Source organism: Aquarana catesbeiana, linkage group LG05 (genome assembly GCF_042186555.1).
Source record: "Aquarana catesbeiana isolate 2022-GZ linkage group LG05, ASM4218655v1, whole genome shotgun sequence".
In the NCBI taxonomy this organism is placed as follows: domain Eukaryota; kingdom Metazoa; phylum Chordata; class Amphibia; order Anura; family Ranidae; genus Aquarana; species Aquarana catesbeiana.
The window spans coordinates 559,631,999-559,652,745 of NC_133328.1; the positions used below are offsets into that span (position 1 = coordinate 559,631,999).

General features: G+C 44.7%; 1 protein-coding gene across 1 annotated transcript in view; it reads right to left on the reverse strand.

Annotated features, from left to right (window-relative positions):
* Nucleotides 1-20,747, reverse strand: part of CNGB3 (cyclic nucleotide gated channel subunit beta 3) — a 427,114-nt gene that overhangs the window by 341,581 nt on the left and 64,786 nt on the right. The window contains exon 3 of the mRNA XM_073631915.1: nucleotides 9,492-9,624. Coding sequence (XP_073488016.1) covers nucleotides 9,492-9,624 — 133 coding nt within the window. The remainder of the gene's footprint in view (nucleotides 1-9,491; nucleotides 9,625-20,747) is intronic.

The following is a 20,747-nucleotide window of genomic DNA, read 5'->3' on the forward strand; positions in this document are numbered from 1 at the left end:
TGCAGGTGGCCTTATATAGTGTGGGGCGTGTACTAAATCCCCTGAGGCATAATTGGCCAAAGCCACCCTGCCTTTGGCCAATTATGGCTCTTCTATGGCCGTTCTTACCGCGCTGTGATTGGCCAAAGCATGGGGGTCATAGTGCATGCTTGGCCAATCATCAGCCAGCAATGCACTGCGATGCCACAGTGAATTATGGGCCATGACGCGCCACTCGAATTTGGCGCGAACGGCCCATAATGTTCGTAATTCGACAAACAGTCAAACGGCTGATGTTTGAGTCGAAACTCATCCCTACCGTTGAATATACACACAAACTGTGATCAAGAATGCAACGATAATTTTATACTAGTCTCATACTAATTACACAGTGGTGAAAGACAGAAAAAAACATGTTTTTACCCAAGATTCACACTTTTACCCAAGATTTACAAAGTTTCACATGCGATTCAATTAGAAAAATGTGTGAATCTTGGGTGAAAATATTGATAAACAGACCCCTATATGTTTTTAAACTACAAATAAACATTTCATACATAAAAAATAGTTCTCAGTGCACTATAGGATGTCTTGCTTTGAGGCACTATTATCTGATTTGGACATAAGCTGGCCATAACATGATTGTGCACATCCTCATTGTTTCGTGATATGATATCACTGCGCACATCCTCATTGTTCTGTGTCTGAATACTTTGCTCAGCGGCTGCAGCTAATTTGCTGTAGCTTTTGATCGATGGAAAATGTTCTACCATGTCCTTTTGATAAAATACATAGTTAATCTGGTTGGAAAAAGGCACAAGTCCATTCCTCTTAACCAAAAAAAAAAAAAAAAACCCAACACACTCAAAAAGAAAACCTCTATATATACTATTCAATACCCACAGTTGATCCAGAGGAGGGCAAAAAAACCTCCAACAAGGCAAGACAATTATTCAACTTCTGTCGAGCAGGGAAACCCACACACTAATCAAAATTCAGACAATCCCGCAGGGAGACATGTTTAAAAACATTTCAACAATCAATGTTTGCCCCGTTTAACCAATTGCGGACTGCCCACTGTACATTTACTGCGGCAGGGTGGCTGTTCTGTGCCAGATCACTACATAGTACATGATCTGACACTTCTGGGTATGGTTGCCACCTCATCCCTTTAAACCCGAACACATATTAATTACACAGGTTCTGTGGCTGATTAAGGTGGTAATTAAACTCACTTGGTGCCTCATCTGCATTTAATTAGCCTCAGAACCTGTGTAATTCAAAGGTGTTCGGTTTTAAAGGGATGAGGTGGCAACTCTACTTCTGGATCTGGGGTGGGCACGCAGGCCAACGCCAGCCACCCGCTCCGGCTGTGATTATACACAGCAGGAGCTGATCGGCGAGTACGGCAGACTCGATGTCCGTCAACACATAGGCCAGGTGCACAGTTAACCCTTTGATTGCCATTGATGTTAACCCCTTTACAGCCAGTGTCATTAGTACAGTAATAGTGCATATTTTTATCACTGATCACTGTATTAGTGTCACTGGTCCCCAAAAAGTGTCAAAAGTGTCAGTTAGTGTCCAATTTGTCCGCCACAATATCGCAGTCCCACTAGAAGTTGCTGATTGCCAGCATTACTATTATTAAAAAAAAAAATATCCCATAGTTTGTAGACACTATAACTTTTGCAGAAACCAATCAATATATACTTATTGTGGAAATATGTTATATATATATATTTTTTATTGGATATGTTTTATAGCAGAAAGAAAAAAAAAATATTGTTTTTATTTTCAAAATTGTCGGCTTTTTTTGTTGATAGTGCAAAAAATAAAACCGCAGAGATGATCAAATACTACCAAAAGAAAGTGCTATTTGTGGGAAATAAAGAACATCAATATTATTTGGGTACAGTGTCGCACAACCACGCAATTGTCAGTTAAAGTAACGCAGTGCCATATCGCAAAAAATGGCCTGGTCATGAAAGGGCATAAATCTTCCAGCAAGTGGTTATGCTGTCCAGTAAGGGATGAGTCACCAATGATGCATACCTCCCAACTTTCTAAGATGGGAAAGGGGGACACCTATTACAAAAAAAGTATGTAAGCATAGGACACGTCTGTTATATAGAGAATTAAAAAGAACTCCAGGTATGGATATTTTTATATAGTTACATTGGTCCAACTTGGACTAATGCAACTATGGATATATCATACCTGTGGGATCCCTCTGGAAGCTGTAAATCACTGAAGTAGACACTGCTATTCCATTGATATTCACTAGCTTCTGGGTCTTGTGCTGTGTGGCTCCCCTGGTGCATTGTGAATACAGGAAGTTGCCCATTCGACATGGGCACTATTCAGAGATAGCTTTCCATTTTCTCAATGAATGCAAAGCATTCTCTGATTGATTGAGGGGGAGAGGCAGGGTGGGTCCTCTAATCAGAGAATGACGTCCCACAGTATAAAAGTATTCTTTCAATGGCAGCCATTTTCAGTGTGATTTCGGCGTGGAGAGAGGTAGAACAGAGCTCTATTCAGTGCTATCGTTACTGCCAGTTTAAACGCCATATAGTTATGTGTGCATTACTGCCAGTTTAACGCCATTTACTTTTGTGTGGGTTACTGCCAGTTTAACGCCATATAGTTTTGCATGCGTTACTGTCAGTTTAACGCCATATAGTTCTGTGTGCATTACTGCCAGTTTAACGCCATATAATTTAGTGTGCGTTACTGCCAGTTTAACGCCATATTGTTTTGTGTGCGTTACTGCCAGTTTAATGCCATATAGTTCCGTGCATCACTGTACGTTTGGCACTTTATATTATAATGTATCCATGGAGTGTGTCTGTGTAGTGTGAGTACTCAAATCAAAGTGCACCAAACACCACTTTACATTGATTAAAGTGCATCTACGTACATATTTCAACTTCTTCTTTACATTTGCTTATAAGCACCACTCCCTCCCTCACAATAATGTCTGTGAGGACAACAAGGAGAGGCAGACGTTCCCTTGGCATTGTAAGGGGGCCAGCAACAAATGTGTCCACAGGCAAAGGTGGACGTAGTGGTCAGTCCTCAGGTAGGGCATCATTTCCTCTGTTTAGTGAGTTTGCCAGTGCTATCCAGCCACAGCTTGCAGAGGAGGTGGTGGACTGGCTTACTAAACCTTCCTCATCCTCCTCATCCTCTGTCATGCAAGCAGAGACAAGTGTGCAGTCCCCTGCATTTGCCACAGTGGATAAACCTGCCACCTTGTCCACATGTATTCCGGCCATAGCCCCAATATCAGCCTTTGAAGAGTCAGCTGAGTTATTTCACCACAGCGTCAGCCACTTGCTCCTTGATGATGCCCAGCAATTACTGGATTCAGATGTTGGTTCTGAGTTTGAGGATGACAGGAACATGAGCCTAGAGAGAGGAAGGAACAATGGTAGACAAATTGCCATATATTGCCAAGTTGTCTCCAGTGGTAATGATGAACACGGAGGAGATGGAGATGATGATGATGAGGTCACTGATGCGACTTGGGTGCCAGATAGAGCAGAGGAGGAAACTGAAGGTGAGGCGGGATAAACCCAAGGAGGCCGACATCAAGAAAGAGTAGAGAGCAGCCACCCTATTCCATCACATTCTGCAGCTGTTATCTCCCGGCCCACACCCCAAAGCTCAGCTGTCTGGGCCTTTTTTAGCACATCTGCAGCAGATCGCACTGTTGCTATCTGCAAACTGTGTCTCAGGCACATCGGCAAAAATGCTTAACAAGGCATTTAACGTCCAACCACTTAGCCCGTTGGCAAGAGCACCTAAAAGCCACACAAAAGGGGCACAAATCTGTCCCTCCTCCTTACCCACTTCAGTCTGCCCCTGTGATACCGAGTCATTACCTCTCAGTAGCCTTCACTGACAGGGATGATAGTATAGCACAGGGTGTCCCAGGTCCTAGCAGCACATCTGCCAGCAGCACACCACCAGCTGTAGACTGTAGCCGGCAAATTTCCCTGCCCCATCTGCTGCAACGGAAAAAAAATATGAGTACCTGTGCCAGTACAGCATGACAACAGGCTCAGGCCGCCTCTGCTATTTTTCCCCACGTAAATGGCCGATCATTAAGGATGCATGCACTGTATTGTCACCATTTGAGGAGGCCACAAGGATGGTGAGCTGTGACAGTGCATGCATCAGTGACACAATCCCTGTTGTATTCCTGCTGGAGCAGACTCTGCGTGGCATTATGGACAGAGCACTGGAGGCAGAGCAGCAGGAGGAAGAGGAGGACTTCCGTTCCTCTCAAGGCCCACTTTATCCAGACACCATCATTCCTATGTCACAGAATAAAACACAGGAGGAGAGAGGGAAAGAGGATGAGGAGGAGGATTCTGCCACTTTCATAGGCTTCGAAGAAGAGCAAGACATGTGTCAATCTGTAAGCGATGGCTTTCCAACCCCAGGACCCCTGGGAGTAGTACGTGGCTGGGAGGAGGAAGTTCCAGATGCTGTCATCCTGAGTGACCCCAAGGAGTCTGCTTCTCAAGTCTCTTCAAATTTGAGGCGCATGGGCAACCTCATGCTTCAAAGCCTGCGAAAGAACCGAAGAATACGTGGCATAAAGGAGAAGGATTACTGTTGGAAACCCTCCTTGACCACTGTTATAAGAGGAAGGTCTCAGAACTCATCCTGTCCCCACAGAGAGTGCAGAGGATAAAATCTCTTGAGGACACGTTAAAGAGGATTTTATTGATTGTTTTTCCTGACTCCAGTAGGTTACAGTGTCGTGGAAAATATTGTTTTGAGTCTTCTGTTGGTCAAGAGAAGAGTGTTGGAGAAGGCGTCCGCCTAAGTGAGGCATTTCAGAATTTTTTTAGTTCTCTCCACCCAGGGCTGTCAGCTTCCACATCCCATCGGCAGTGTCTGCATCATATGGTGGACGATTACCTGGGGGCCAAAACAGAGATGGAGAGCTTTCCAGCTGACGATCCACTAACTTACTGGATCATGAGAATAGACCACTGGTCAGAACTTGCCCAGTATGCTATTGAGTTTTTGGGCTGCCCTGCATCCAGCGTGCTTTCAGAACGGGCATTCAGTGCTGCAGGAAGTTTTTTTACTGATCATAGAACACATCTGTCCACAGACTCCGTGGACCGTTTGACTTTTATAAAAATGAATCAGTCCTGGATTACCAGCTATGAAACCCCTGATGCCGATGTCACTGATTAAGTGTTCTTAGGATGTGGAGTCTTTGCAGGACTTCGAGGCTGCCTAGCTTTGAGGGTGTTCAATCATTTCACCTGGAAGAATGTTTTCGGTATAGGTTTCATGGGCACAATTAACACCCAAAGACCAATTTTTCAGCACCTGTTTGACAGGTGCATATCATTGCAATTTTTTACAGCAAGGCCAATTCTTCCTTTCATCGAGAGTACCTCTATAGCAGGGATCCTCAAACTACGGCCCTCCAGCTGTTGCAGAACTACACGTCCCATGAGGCATTGTAAAGCTCTGACATTCACAGACATAACTAGGCATGATGGGAATTGTAGTTCCTGAACAACTGGAGGGCTGTAGTTTGAAGACCCCTGCTCTATAGGGTTACGGTGGGAAGGCGTCCCCGACACAAAGAGTAATTTTTCTGCACCTGTTTGACAGGTGCATATCATTGCAATTTTTTTACAGCAAGGTCAGTGCTTGCTTTCATCAAGAGTACCTCTATTGGGTTATGGTGGGAAGGAGCCACCGACACCCAAAGACCAATTTTTCTGCACCTGTTTTACAGGTGCATATCATTGCAACTTTTTACAGCAAGGCCAATTCTTGCTTTCATCGAGATTACCTCTAGAGGGTTACGGTGGGAAGACACTACCGACACCCAAAGAGCAATTTTTACTCACCCTTTACTTCTATCCAAAGTCAAAGTGACACCAGAATGTATCCAAAAAATCTCTTGTTCCCAGTGCACTACATTGTGGCCTCATCATACACACTGGCTCCCCAGCTGTTGCTGAGCAAAATAAAGGCAGCTTGCAGGGAAAATGACATTTTTTTTGGCTTTATAAATGCAATTATTGCTGCAGCAGATTCTAGACATGGTACAGATCTGGCCCTTTACAGGTAGACGAAGGGGATCCCCCATGCTCTATATTGGAAGGAATTTTTCATTTTTATGCTTTCACTTTAAAAATAAAAAAAATCACTGCTCATTTAAAAATTACGTTTTTCACAAACTTCTTTTTTATAGATACATATCCCCAGGGGCGGACTGACAACTCATGAGGCCCCCGGGCAATAGAAGATCATGGAGACCCAGGTTTACCAATTGCTTATTGGGCACTTAAACCCCTCCTGCCCAGACCAATTTTCAGCTTTCAGCGCTGTCACTCTTTGAATGACAATTGCGCTGTCATGCGAGATTGTACCCAAATGAAATTTTTCTCATTTTTTTCACAGAAATAGAGCTTTCTTTTGGTGGTATTTAATCACAGCTGGGGTTTTTATTTTTTGCTAAACAAACAAAAAAAGTCATAAAATTTTGAAAAATATAAAACATGTTTCATAGTTTGTTATAAAATTTTGCAAACAGGTAATTATTCTCCTTCATTGATATGCACTGATGAGGCGGCACTGGTGGGCACTGATAGGTTGCACTGGTGGGCACTGATAAGGTGGCACTGATGGGCACAGATAAGGCGGCACTGATGGGGACAGATAATGTGGTAGTAATGGGCACAGATAAGACTGCACTCATGGCCACTGATAAGATGGCCCTGATGGGCACTGAAGGGCACTGATAGGTGTTACTGATAGGTACCACTGATAGATGGCACTGATAGGTGGCACTGATGGGCACTGGTAGGTGACACTGGGCAGCACTGTTGATGAGGCACTGATTGGTGACATTGATAGGTGGCACTGATGGGCAGTGGTAGGTGACACTGATGGGCAGCACTGTTGATGAGGCACTGATTGGTGACATTGATAGTGGGCACTGATGGGTGGCACTGTGGGCACTGATGGGTGGCACTGTGGGCACTGATGGGTGGCACTGTGGGCACTGGTAGGTGGCGCTGGTGGGCTCTGGTAGGCGGCGCTGGTGGGCTCTGGTAGGCAGCACTGTTGTGCACTGGTAGGTGGCACAGGTGGGCACAGATGAGCTGACGGATGCTCTCCTTGATCGGGACTGATGTCCCTCTGACAGCCGCCTTTAAATGCTATCAGCGTGAGGAGAAAAAATAGCCGATTACCGGCTCTGTTTACATCACATGATCAGCTGTCATTGGCTGACAGATAATCACGTGGTAAGGGGCTGCGATCAACCCCTTACTCCGATCTCATAGAGACTGCAGGGTGCACGCAGGTTGCACGAGCACAGGAGGACATCTATGGACGCCCTCCCAGCAAAGTAGGTCCGCGCTGTAGCCGTCATTCGACTATAGTGTGGATCTGAAGCGGGTTAAACATGGCCACCACGCACCAGCGATCTTTATGACGCAACATTAATGTGACCTGTGTTGTGCATAGCGTGCTGTGGCACACAGTGTGTGTGGCTAAATTATGCTGCGTATTTAGTGTGGCTTTTTAATCTAATTATAAATTTTAGTCTGATTTTCTTTTTTTACAATTTTTTTTATTCTAATGTTCAATGAATTTTAATATAATGTTTTTTAACATTCTTTTTTTCACAATGCTGTTGGGGGGGGGGGGGCTTTGATGAAGTATCAGGGGTCTAAATAGACCCCCGAAGTCTCTTTTTTGAGCCAGAGAAAGGGACTGAGGACACATCCACAGTCCCTTTCTTTGTAGCCTTAGCTGCACAGCAAATTAATAAACAGAGAAAGAAGACAAAGGCTCCTGTCTATTCATGAACTGAAGCATAGAAAACACAAATACCTACAGCTGCTGTCACCGGTAAAGGAAAGGAGGGGGCACTCTGGAGGAAATAAGGGGGCACTTTAGAAGCACTAAGGGGCACTCTGGAGGAGTTAGTGCATTCAGAGTGCCCCCTTACATCCTCCTGTAGATTGCCTCCTTATGTTCTGCTCCTCCAGGCTGCCACTATTTAACCACTTGCCTACTGGGTACTTTTACCCCCTCCTGCCCAGGCCAATTTTCAGCTCTTAGCGCTGTCACACTTTGAATCACAATTGCGCGGTCATGTAACACTGTACCCAAATGAAATTTCTATCATTTTTTTTCACACAAATATAGCTTTCTTTTGGTGGTATTTAATCACCGCTGGGTTTTTATTTTTTGCTAAAACGAAAAAAGACCAAAAATGGAAAGGGAAAAAAAACCTTTTTCATAGTTTGCTATAAAACAGGTAATTTTTCTCTTTCACTGATGTACGTTGATGAAGCTGCACTGATGGGCACTGATAGGCGGCACTGGTGGGCAATGATAGGTGGTACTGATAAGTAGGCACTGATAAGGAAGCACTGCTAGGTGGCACTCATGGGCACTTGAAAAATAAATAGCAAAAGCCATTTATGGGTGGCACTGATAGGCTGCACTGATGAGAAGGCACTGGTAGGTGGCACTGATTGGCAGCATTGGTGGGCACTCTTGTGGTGCACATAGTGTAAATGTCCCTTTTACAGAACCTGGTTATCAGCTCTCCTCTCCTTTCCTCATGCGGCCAGGCATGAGGAAAGACAGGTGCTCTTAATGCCCCCCCCCAATCCTATTGTGGTGTTTGAGGGAGCTCAGAAAGATTCACAGAACGCAGGGGTGGGAGATGTGCTGACTGGAATGCTGAGAAGGAGCCAGTGCAGTGACCTCTTATCAAGCCAGAGAAGAGGAGGGGGAAAGCACAGGAAGGAACACAGAGAGAAACGTGCAGTGGCTGGGACTCCCGGGAGACCAGAAGAGACAGTAGCTGGCCGGAACAGACTACACCTTGTTCATCAATCACAGGGAGAGGAGGGGTGAGCGTGTAGGAAAGATCAGAGGCACCTGTGCTGTGGCTGCAGGGCTACAAGAGACAGTGACAGGCTGGATTGGTGTGAGAGCGGGGGTACTCACAGCTCTTGTAGTTATGCCCAAAGTAGTGCTGGAGGGAGAGAAGTGTCAGCAGGGTGCGTGCAGACAGTATCCAGGAAACCTGCAGATCGGGGGTATATGCTGACAGATAGCAGAGCTCTCTCTCTGTGTCTGCGCCGGAAGTTTGGCAACAGTCGGGGGCGGGCCCCCTGCTGGCCCCCGGGCCCTCGGATATACCCGAATGGTCAGTCCGCCCCTGCATATCCCCCAGGGCAGGACCTGGACCCCTATAACCATTGTATGCCCAATTACTTGCATATAAGCCTTCAAAATGGGAACTTTGGATTTTTGACATTCGGGTCCCATTGACTTTAATGGGGTCCGTTATTCAGGTCCGAACTTTCGCAGTGTTTCGAAAGTCCTGGAGTGAACCGAACAGGGGTCCGTTTGGCCCATCCCTAATGACCATTACACTTTTAGAGTTGAGTACTTTTATAAAAAATACACAATGACTACAGTCATAATTCACTTACTTTAAATTCTTTTCATCAGAAATAGGATTTTCAGTTCTTATCGAGCCATTCTTGTTTTTACTGGAGGAACTGGTAACTTTATTGTTTGTTCCAGTTTTGCTCTGCATTGTTGATGAGTGAGCTCCTGTGTCATCTAAAAATACAGTAAAATATTTATAGATCACGTATAATATAAATGTGTGGTGATGCCAAACAAATCCATGAACCCCACCCACACCAAATCTAACTACCACATCCACCCCCACAGTAAGCACAAGTATATATCCTACACTTACGCGGCAAATGAGCAGCACCTACTCTTTGCTAAAGAGGGACCTCTCCATGTCCACCTAGGTGAAGATCCTGACCAGCACAGGAACTTCTGGGTGATTACAATGACTCATTTCCGGGTCAGAAGGTGAAACCACGCTCTTTTGATCACAGCTGCGAATATTTGATTGCAACCACAATTAGAATTTTTTTCTTTTTGTTTATTTGCAGATATGCAAATCTGTTTTTCTACATATAATGATATTTGAAGGTAAACTTAAGGGAGTTCGATAAGAAATGGTATCCCTGAGATAGCAGCAGGGGAATTTCTGAGACTTCTGTGCAGGTTTCTGCACTGATGTCAATAAAAATTGCACCCCGAAGTCCCCAAAAAGTAGTACAGAAACTACTTTTGGAAATTGCGGTGCAGCACCAATTAGAATGGTGCAATTGCCGTTGATATGACATGTCAAATCGCACCAATGTGAACCAGGGCTGACACATACAACACTGCCTATCCACCAGCTGAATTAATTACCTGCAATTCTCCACAGCTGTTATATATAAAGATTCCATCTTTATCATTTACTTGCAGGTGTGCTGAAGAGATTATTTTTTTTGGTGCACAAATACATATAGAAATTATACGATATAAAAGAAAGATATTGCACTTCCCCAAAACCACCACCCCCAAAACGAATTGAAAAGAAGAAAAAAAAAAAAAAAAACAACACAGCGAACAGTCTCAATAATGTACTTTTATTATGCCAGCAGAAACAAAATAATGTACATTCATTTACTAGCTTCAAAAAAATTTTCTACAGGATATATGGTGCTACATTTAGCAAAACAGTTAGCAATTGGGTTTTACGGACCCTACTCATAGGAGCTTACAATCTAAAATTTGTCTAAACCTTAGAGTGGACACAGCTTTAATTTCAGTGTATAACGGGTAACATTTCATATAACTACTCACCCACCAGCCCACATTATTTTTATCTGCAAGATTATAGAAACATACTTAACAGTCATTATTCTTACAAAGCATTCTAACATAATATTAGAAAAGGTACATATTCAAAATATAACACCCATCACCAGCCCACAATCCACACACATATATAGGTGACCGTGTTCTGCTGAAAGTTGCATTTCTGTGTACATGATTAACCACTTGCCTACCAGGCACTTACACCCCCTTCCTGCCCAAGCCATTTTTCAGCTTTCAGCGCTGTCGCAATTTGAGTGACTATTGCGCGGTCGTGCTACACTGTACCAAAATTTTTTATCATTTCCTGCACACAAATAGAGCTTTGTTTTGGTGGTATTTATTCACTGCTGGGTTTTTTATTTTTAAAAAAAAAAAAAAAAGACCAACAATTTTGAAAAAAAAATGTTTTTTACTTTTTTTTCTGTCAGTAAATTTTTTAACTAAGTAATTTTTTGCCTTCACTGATGTGCGCTGATGAGGCGGCACTGATGGGCACTGATAGGCTGAACTGGTGGGCATTGATGAGGTGGCACTTATGGGCACTGATGATGCGGCACTTATGGGCACTGATGAGGTGGCATTGATATGTGGCACTGATGGGCACTGTTAGGTGGCACTGATGGTCACTGTCAGGTGGCACTGATGGGCACTAATAGGTGGCACTGGTGGGCACTGATAGATGGCACTGGTGGGCACTGATAGGCGGCATGGATAGATGGCATGGATAGGCGGTACTGATGGGCACTGATTGGTGGCACTGATGGGCATTGATTGACAGCAGTGATGGGCATTGATGGGCAGCATTAATAGGCATCACTGCCAGCACTGACCGGCATCACGAATGGGCACTGATTGGCGGCACTTGTGGGCACTGATTGCTGCCACTGGTGGGCAATGATTACTGGCATTGGTGAGCACTGGTGGGCACTGTATGTTGACACTGTCTTACTATACTGTAATCAGGGCACTGATGATCAGTGCCCTGATTACATTCCTACATGTCCCCCTGCGTGGAGATGCCGCTGATTAGCTCTCTTCGCCACACACTCTGTCAGTGTGAAGCGAGGAGCGCCAATTACCAGCACTTCCTTGTTTACATGTGACCGGGGGGCACGCCGTGTCATCTGTTGTCATTTGTGTATGGACATGCCAATGCGATAGCGAGACCGGCAGCCAAAGTTACGCTGTTATCACTGGAGAGGTTTCACTTGTGGAACACAGCGTTTTTGGAAAATGAAACATACTCAGGCTTGGATATTTAAATATCCAGTTTATCACAGACCAGGGGGTAGTTTTGGCAAGAATGTTTTTAGATATTAACTTGAGTAACGATGTGTTCTGTCATTGCTGGTGCTGTCATAATGGGTGCTGTCCTAATGGGTGCAGCCATAGCTTGTTCAGTCATAGCGCATTCAGTCGTAGTGGGTGCTGTCAGAACGTGTTCAGTCGTAGCTTTCTTGTCATAGTGTGTTCAGTCATAGCGGGTACTGTCATAACGTGTTCAGTCACAGTGTTCCAGTCATAGCGTGTTCGCCACCCTTTGGGCTCCTTCTGCTAATCTCGTGGTAGTAGAAGTTTGGTGAGAGACGATTCGCGCTTTTCAGACTAATGCTTTTCCGATCATTACTGCTCTTCAGTTTGTGCTTGTGGGTTCGTATCTGTTCTTCAGTGCGCGTAGTCAGTTCGCATTTGTTTGTCAGTGTGTAATATTATCATAGTACGTATTTGATTTCCAGTGCGTTCTTGTCCGCTCGTTTCTGATTTTCAGCTCGCTCTTCTCAGGCTTTTCTGTTTTTCAATGCTTTCTGTTAGTTCATTCTGACCAGCCGACCGTTTTGAAGTAATTTGCGATTACGTACTCATCGTAAAGTTCGTGCTATATGGGGACTTGGTGTTGGGTTTCTTGCTTTGACCCAAGCCCAGTCAATGAACAGGGTGGGGAAGAGTTCATGGACCAAGAATTGGTTGCTCCAGCGTGACCAATTCTCTCATATGCCTTTGTTGCAGGAGATCCAGGAGAATAATCCTGATGATTTCAGGAATTATCTCTGGATGACGGACCCCGTTTTTCCCCGTTTGTTGGCTTTGCTGTCCCCTTATATTAGCAGGCAGGACACCTGCATGCGGCAAGCTATCACTCCTGAACAGAGGCTAGTCGCCATGTTTCAGTACTTGGCGATAGGGAAAAGTCTGCAGGACATCAAGTTCTCGACAGGCATCTCCCCCCAGGCTCTGGGGATCATCATTCCAGAGACCTGTTCTGCCATCATTCAGGTCCTGCAGAAGGACTATATTAGGGTTAGTAAGTTTTCTCCTTTAACATCACATTCTATGTATTTAATGTTTGCTAATGTATTGTATTTCATTCATCATTCCCTAATTACCATGATTGTAATATGCTGTGAATGTCCCCTTTGTCCTCATGCATGCTGGAAGATTTTAAACTTCCTTTTTTGTCCTTCATGTATATTTGCCTTCACTAACCTCCTCAGCATGCTATCCTGGGCCCATACCCACCTAGCCTAGTCACTTAACAATGGATTTTGTCAGCTCCATTTTAGTGCTTTAGCCTAAACACCCCCTAACATGTGTACAAATGTTATTTGTGTCTTTAAATTCATGCAGAGTACAAGAGGCTTTTTTTTGGGGGTCCCAAAATCATTTTGAACCCTCCCTCCCCCCAACGATACCAATCCTCTATCTGCTAACTTTGCCCAACCCATACACACTATGCCTACCTCTTTTGTGTTCATATTTATGGATGAATTTACCAAAGCATGTAGTGCAAGGGCCTGCCAGAATACTTTCAAATGGTACTGTTTAAAGTTTTGTTCTCCTATTTTCTTGATAGGTAATTGCAGAATGTAAAAAAGTGCTTCAGTTTGGACAGTGTGTATTCATATTTTTGTATTATCACATTTCTTACCTGTCCAGTGAGCTGCCAATAGTGTAAGTAAGAAGGGCATGGCCAAAGTGAGAAGAGTGGTGGAAAATGCCTTTGGAATAATGGCCAGCCTGTTCCGCCTATTCCTCACAGCGATCAACATGGCGGAATATAAACTCAATCATATAGTTATGGCATGCTGCATATTGCATAACTTTTTACGAAAAAATGCTTTGAACTATGTGGCCTCAGTTGGGACTGAGGCGGGTTTATTCCCGGATATAACCCTGACAGCTCTTGAAGCTGGCCGTCCTGGCTTGCCCCCCCAAAGCACCCGTGAAGTTCGTGAAAAGTATCTAGAGTACTTTGGGGGTAGGGGGGCCATTGATATGCCACAAAATGGTTAACAAACATGTTAAAAATATATTTTTTTTAAACCTAAATAATATTTACTTTGATTTACTGCTTGTTTCTTTTATCTGGCTCCTAGGTTTTCCAATGGGCTTTTCTTTTTTGCCTTTTTGTTCAATAGTGAAAACATAATTTTTTTTGATACATGAGATGACAATCTCTTTTTCAGCGAACTATTATGTTGTGGGTCTGTTACACACACACACACACACACACACCTACACCTTTTTTTTTTGTTAATGTATGTAATGCATTACTGATAAAAATCTTCATCATTTTCAGCACCATGACTGAAATTTGTGGCATCACGAAAATGGCGTGATTTTGGCAAATTATAAAGCACTGTGGGCGTTATTTACTAAAGGAAATGCCACTTTGCACTCCAAGTGCACTGCAAAAGTACGCTTGAAACTGCACTTGTAGTGCAAAGTGGATTTGCTTTTAGTAAATAACCCCCATTGTCACTGTAAACACCAACTTACTACAAAAATTGCTATTGAGCATTGAAAGAAGAAGCCACACATTGTTGCGTATAAAACATTTTACTCAAAGCACATTCACATGTGCGTTAGAAAAGGGTTTTTGAACAAACCAACATCTTTGGTGTATAATATTTTTTTTCACATTTGAAATATGCTTTTTTTGGTTAAACAGGCATGTTTCAAACCATAACATACACAACTCAGGAACTTACAAAGTTCAACTTTGATAAAGTGAAGGCAATATTAGACATTTTGTATGTCCAAACTGTGTTGATATTGCCTTCATCAGATGGGGTGATGTCATCCCTATAAAAGCCAAATTTTAAAGATGCACACAAATTGTGATTCAAACTGGGAATTTCCCTCCTGATCCCATGCCTAATGTCAACATTTGCTAGCTCCCATCATGGGGGATCAATGGACGTGTTTTGGGGGTGCAACCCCTTCCTCTCACCTACTTGAGTTGCGAGGAAGGGGTTGCACCCACAAAACGCTTACATTGATATCCCGTGATGGCATATAGCACATGTTGACACAACGTGTACATCTTCAAAATTTGGCTTTTAAAAAACTTTAAAACTTGTTTTTAAAAGAAAAAATACACGATAAAGCGGTACAATTTTTGTGTGTTTTATATTCTGCCTAAAACATCAATGGTATTCTTCATTTTTTGTTGAACATCATTGATGTTTTCCTTTATATTTTCTAAATCACAATTGCACCCCATTATCTCCCCGATGAGGATCTGGGCACTTTCACTTGTGAAATGAGATTCTTCTTCCACAACATCCATATCACCTAAAACAAAACAAAAAACACCCCATGTATTATAAATATGCTGGCATCCATCTATTACCTGAAGCTGTGGTCCAGAGTCTTTTCTCCCCTATGTGAATAAAAAATAGGTATACTTAGCACACAGATATTTGAGGGCAGAAATAGGAATATGAAACATTGCTTGGAAGTGTCGTACAATTGTCTGTTTTGGTAGAGTTCCAAGCGTAAAAAATGTTTTGTTCCTTTCTAAAGCTGGAACACTTCCCTTTTTTGTACAATTTTCAAACATGGAAACACCCCTAGTATCCACTGGAGCACCCTAAAAAGTTTGTTCTGGTGTCCCACACTAGTGCTCCTGCTTCCAGATGTGAAAACAGCTGCTGAGTGTCCTCTCCTTACACTGAATCAATTTTCCGTTTAATTCTAGTTACAAACCCATCTAGACAACAAACTTCTTTTAATGCAAATAGGCATGAATAAATGTAGTTAACCTGCACCTGCCAAAAACATCTTATAAGTGGGCGAACGAACAATGTTTCCTACGACCGATTACAGAGCCTAGTAAAAAAAAACACATGGAGCAGCATGCAAGTAATAATAATAATAGGAACACAACACAACTACTTACTTTTTTGAAAAACTCTCTTGATTCTTCTGTACTGATCCTGCTCCCTCAATTTGAGGTCTGACCATCGTTTCCTAAATTGATCCTTGGATCGCCGTACCCCAAAATTCCGGCGCAGACTCTTCACAACTTTAGTCATGATCTTGGCCTTTCTCACATTTGGGTTTAGGTACGGTCTATACTTCCCATCATAGTCAGCCCTCTTCAAGATGTCTACCATCTTCACCATCTCTTCAAAGGACATATTTGAGGCCTTAAATCGCCTCTGGGATCGCGGCGTGCGTGGCTCCGGGCTTTCGTCATTGCTGCTCTCCTCTGCATGCACCTGCTGTTTCTCTGCCATGTTCTCTACCCACTGCGCCGAAAGACAAGGGCCGGGGAATAGACTAGAAAGAACTTTAGGGGTGGGCGGAGTTTCATGCATGTGCAGTGTATATAAAGCATAACAAGCATGTGTCATACGTACGATCTGTGAGCGGAGGACGGAGAAGCGGAAGCGACGATCGTTATAACGAAGGTACAATTTTAAGTTGGTGCATCAGTGGCCTACACTGCTTATAGATTGAGGCCTATATTGGGTCAAGATTAGAAGAGTTTCACCTGACATTAGGGTTTGTCTTGTGTTGTGTCTTGCAGAGAAAATGGATGGGTTCAAAGACCACAGTTTCCTCCCTAGCTTCATTGATAAATACAGGGAGCTGCCCTGTCTGTGGCAGGTCAAGCACCTGCATTATAATAACAAAATAAAGAGGCAGGCAGCGATGGAGAAACTGCCGCAGGTCCCCACGGCAGACATCACTTATTTAAAAAAAAAAAATTGGTGGCCTGAGGAGCATGAGATCAGGAGCAGCAGCAGATGACATTTATGTACCCAGGCTGTGGTACTATGAGAGACTTAATTTTCTGAAGTCAGGGAATCCCTCTCAACCCTTCCTTCCACTCTTCCTTACATGCTTCCTTCCACCCCAGCTGAGGCTTCCGACGTCTAACCTGGGCCTTCCAGCCAGGAAGAAGTGGAGGAGCCCAGTTTGAGCCAGGTATAGCATTGTTCAACACATTTCTTGTTGTAAAATAAATGATGTGAAATAGATGTTATTATTGATCACTAATTGCTGATTTAATAAAGTTTTTTATATATCAATAGACAGTAGTGGCCAAAAATGATTGTGACATAAATGAAAAATGCTGGGCTCAGAATGATAGCATAGTTGCCAACAGTCCCGATTTTCCCGGGACAATCCCGATTTTTGGGACCCTTGTCCCGATTGGAGAGTGTCCCGAATCGGGATTTTCCATAAGGAAAATCGGGAATGTTGTTTTTTTTTTTTTTTTGGAGCAGCGGGCTCCAGCAAAATGGCGGCCGGCGTCGCCGCTCTCTCTTCCTCTAGTGTTCAGTGGAGAGGGGAAGGGGGCTCGATCCGTGCAGCCAATGAAGCGCCTTCTTTAGCTGCATGGCCCCTCCCCTCTCCACTGAAGCGAGCAGAAGACACTGCGTCGTCGCCGTGTCTTGCTGAAAGCTCCCAGCCCCGTACTGCGCAAGCGATGCGCCTGCGCAGTACAGGGGGTCCTCCATTGCCGAGTGGAACTTTCTTGGCAGAACATTGGCTGCTCCTGCACTGAGCGGGGGGGCTGGGCTGCATTGAGGGGGGGCTGCACTAACTGAGGGGGGGCTGCACTGAGGGGGGGCTGCACTAACTGAGGGGGGCTGCACTAACTGAGGGGGGCTGCACTGAGGGGGGCTGCACTAACTGAGGGGGGGCTGCACTGAGGGGGGGTCTGCACGAATAGAGGGGGCTGCACTAATAGAGGGGGGCTGCACTAATAGAGGGGGGCTGCACTGAGGGGGGGCTGCAATAATAGAGGGGGGCTGCACTGAGGGGGGCTGCAATAATAGAGGGGGGCTGCACTGAGGGGGGGTCTGCACTGATGGAGGGGATCTGCACTGATGGAGGGGGTCTGCACTGAGGGGGTCTATACAGACTCTGGCGGGGGCACCTGATGCTAGGACAGACTCTGGCGGGGGCACCTGATGCAAGGACGGACTCTGCTGGTGGCACCTGATGCAAGGCCAGACTCTGGCGGGGGCACCTGATGCAAGGCCAGACTCTGGCGGGGGCACCTGATGCAAGGACGGACTCTGCTGGTGGCACCTGATGCAAGGACAGACTCTGGCGGGGGCACCTGATGCAAGGACAGACTCTGCTGGGGGCACCTGATGCAAGGACAGACTCTGCCGGGGGCACCTGATGCAAGGATAGACTCTGCCGGGGGCACCTGATGCAAGGACAGCCTCTTCTGGGGGCACCTGATGCAAGGACAGACTCTGGCGGGGGCACCTGATGCAAGGACAGACTCTGGCGGGGCACCTGATGCAAGGACAGACTCTGGCGGGGGCACCTGATGCAAGGACAGACTTTGCTGGTGGCAGGCGACGTGGCTAGTGACACGCTCAGGGATCCCACTGATTCGGCATTATAGTGAGTTGAATGATTTAATTTTTATATTACAATGTAATAATAGAAATAATGCGCTTCAATCATCCTGACACCATAACAACCATGGTGCCGGGATGATTGAAGAGCTAACACCAGGCGTTTGGAGTATCTTTATCTGCTGATTGTTAAACTTTCTAGAATACACATATTTCTATTGTGTAGGATCTGGGGCTGCGGTCCCGTCATTTCCCTCTCCCCCTTTCCTTCTCCCCCTTTCCCTCTCCATCCCTCATTCATCTCAGACTCTAACCACACCCTCTTGAGCCACGCCCATTTAAGCCACATCCACTTTCACGTAAGCCACGTCCACTTTTCGCATAAACCACGCCCACTTTTCACGTAAGCCACACCCATTTTTCACACTTATGGATTTTTGCTAAGCCACGCCTACAAACGAATGCCCCGCCCCATAATTATTGTACGGCTCCCCCTACAGCCAAAAAAGTGTCCCACATATTTTTTTTTCAATGTTGGCAACTATGTGATAGTAATTTCTATTTATTAAAATTCAATTTGCAACAGTCATGAGCTAAAAATTGTGAATTGTGTGTGATTAATGAACAATAAAGTAAAACTGTGTCCCTTTTTCAGACACAGGAAAGCCTCAGCCAGGAGGAGGCTGTGGAAAGTGGCAGCCAGGAGGAGGCTAGGGAAGGAGGAGGCTGGGGAATGTGGCAGCCAGGATGTGGCAGGGGAATGTGGCAGCCAGGATGTGGCGGGGGAATATGGCAGCCAGGAGGTGGCGGGGGTAAGTGGCAGCCAGGAGGTGGCAGGGGTAAGTGGCAGCCAGGAGGTGGCGGGGGTAAGTGGCAGCCAGGAGGTGGTGGGGGCAAGTGGCAACCAGGAGGTAGCGGGGGTAAATGGCAGCCAAGAGGTGGCCATGCCTAGTAGGAGCCTCACACAATCTCAGGTGCCTCCCCTTCGCCTTCCAACCAAAAGGGCCAGGAAGGGGAGTAATGTGGAGGAGGCAGCGCTCAGGCTGATTAGGGAGGCTAATGAGGCCCTCAAAGCCAACCCCACTCTCCAAGAGGCCTTTGCATGCATGACTGCATACAAAATGCAGCAAATGGAGGAGGGCCAACGCCTCTTGTGTGAGGAACTTATGGTGAGCACCCAAAATAAGGGGTTGAGGGGACAACTCACAACAAAAACACACCTGTGTGAGTTGGACCATCCTCCTCCTCCACCTCCTGCCACACCTCCAACACCACAGCCACAGCCTGGAAGGAAGCGTGTAAGGAAGACAAGAAAGTGATGGCCTGGGTTCAATCTGGTCTGGCAAAAGATATAGGCTGTTGTATGACCACAGCCTGGGGACATAGATGTCATTTGCTTCTGTTCCTGATCTCTTGGAGTCCTGGACCGGATTGTGCTCACTATTATATGGACTCCTCAGGCCACCAATTTTGGGTGGAAAAATAGTTGATGTGTGCCCTGGGGTACAAAGGCTTCGCCAATTTCAACGGTTTCTCCAGCGTTGCCTTCCTCTTTATTTTGTTATGACTCATAATAAATGGCTATTTTTTTTTCTGAAATACTTGCCTATGTGTTTTACTTCAAAAAAGACAGTTTGTTTGTGAGTAGGCAGGTACATTTCAAAAATACAATGTCAAATTAACAAGGGACACCAACACAAACCAACCTCCCTGAGGTTAAAAAATACAAGATAATAATAGTGTTGTGGTAACTTGACACACAAAATGAGAAATAATATTAAGGAGAGCACTATAAAAAAAACAAAAAAAAACAAAAAAAATGTAGATTGTGAAAAAAAAAAAAAAAAAAAGATATAAACCAAAATGATAAACATTATTATGGAGATCTGACGAAAAAAAAAAATATATGATTCAGGAGATCATGAGAAATAATAATGAAATCAGTTTATCAGAACTCTGTGTGAATATGAGCAGCAAAACAACTTCATTATTCTAGCATTATAAAGAAGAAGAGAATGCGCTGCATTAAACTATTTAAAAAATTGCAGCGTGACGAATGTGCTATCTCCATTAAGAACGGTAGTTTTACCAGACTGAGGGCTTCTGTCTCGTAATTTATTCTGAGCCTGCGTGGCACTTGTGCATGTGCATTGGAATTGTGTACACGCGATTGGAATTTACGAGAACGGATTTTGTTGTCAGAAAATTTGAGATCCAGATCCAGTGTTCCTACCATAGCGTGTTCTGAGAGAGGGGGGCTGTCATAGCGTGTTCCAGTCATAGCAGGTGCTGTCGTAGCAAGTGCTGCCATAGTAGGTGCTGTCATAAGGTGTCTAGTCATAGTATTCCAGTCATAGCGTGTTCAGTCATAGCCAGTCCTGTCATTAGCATGTTCTGTCAGAATGT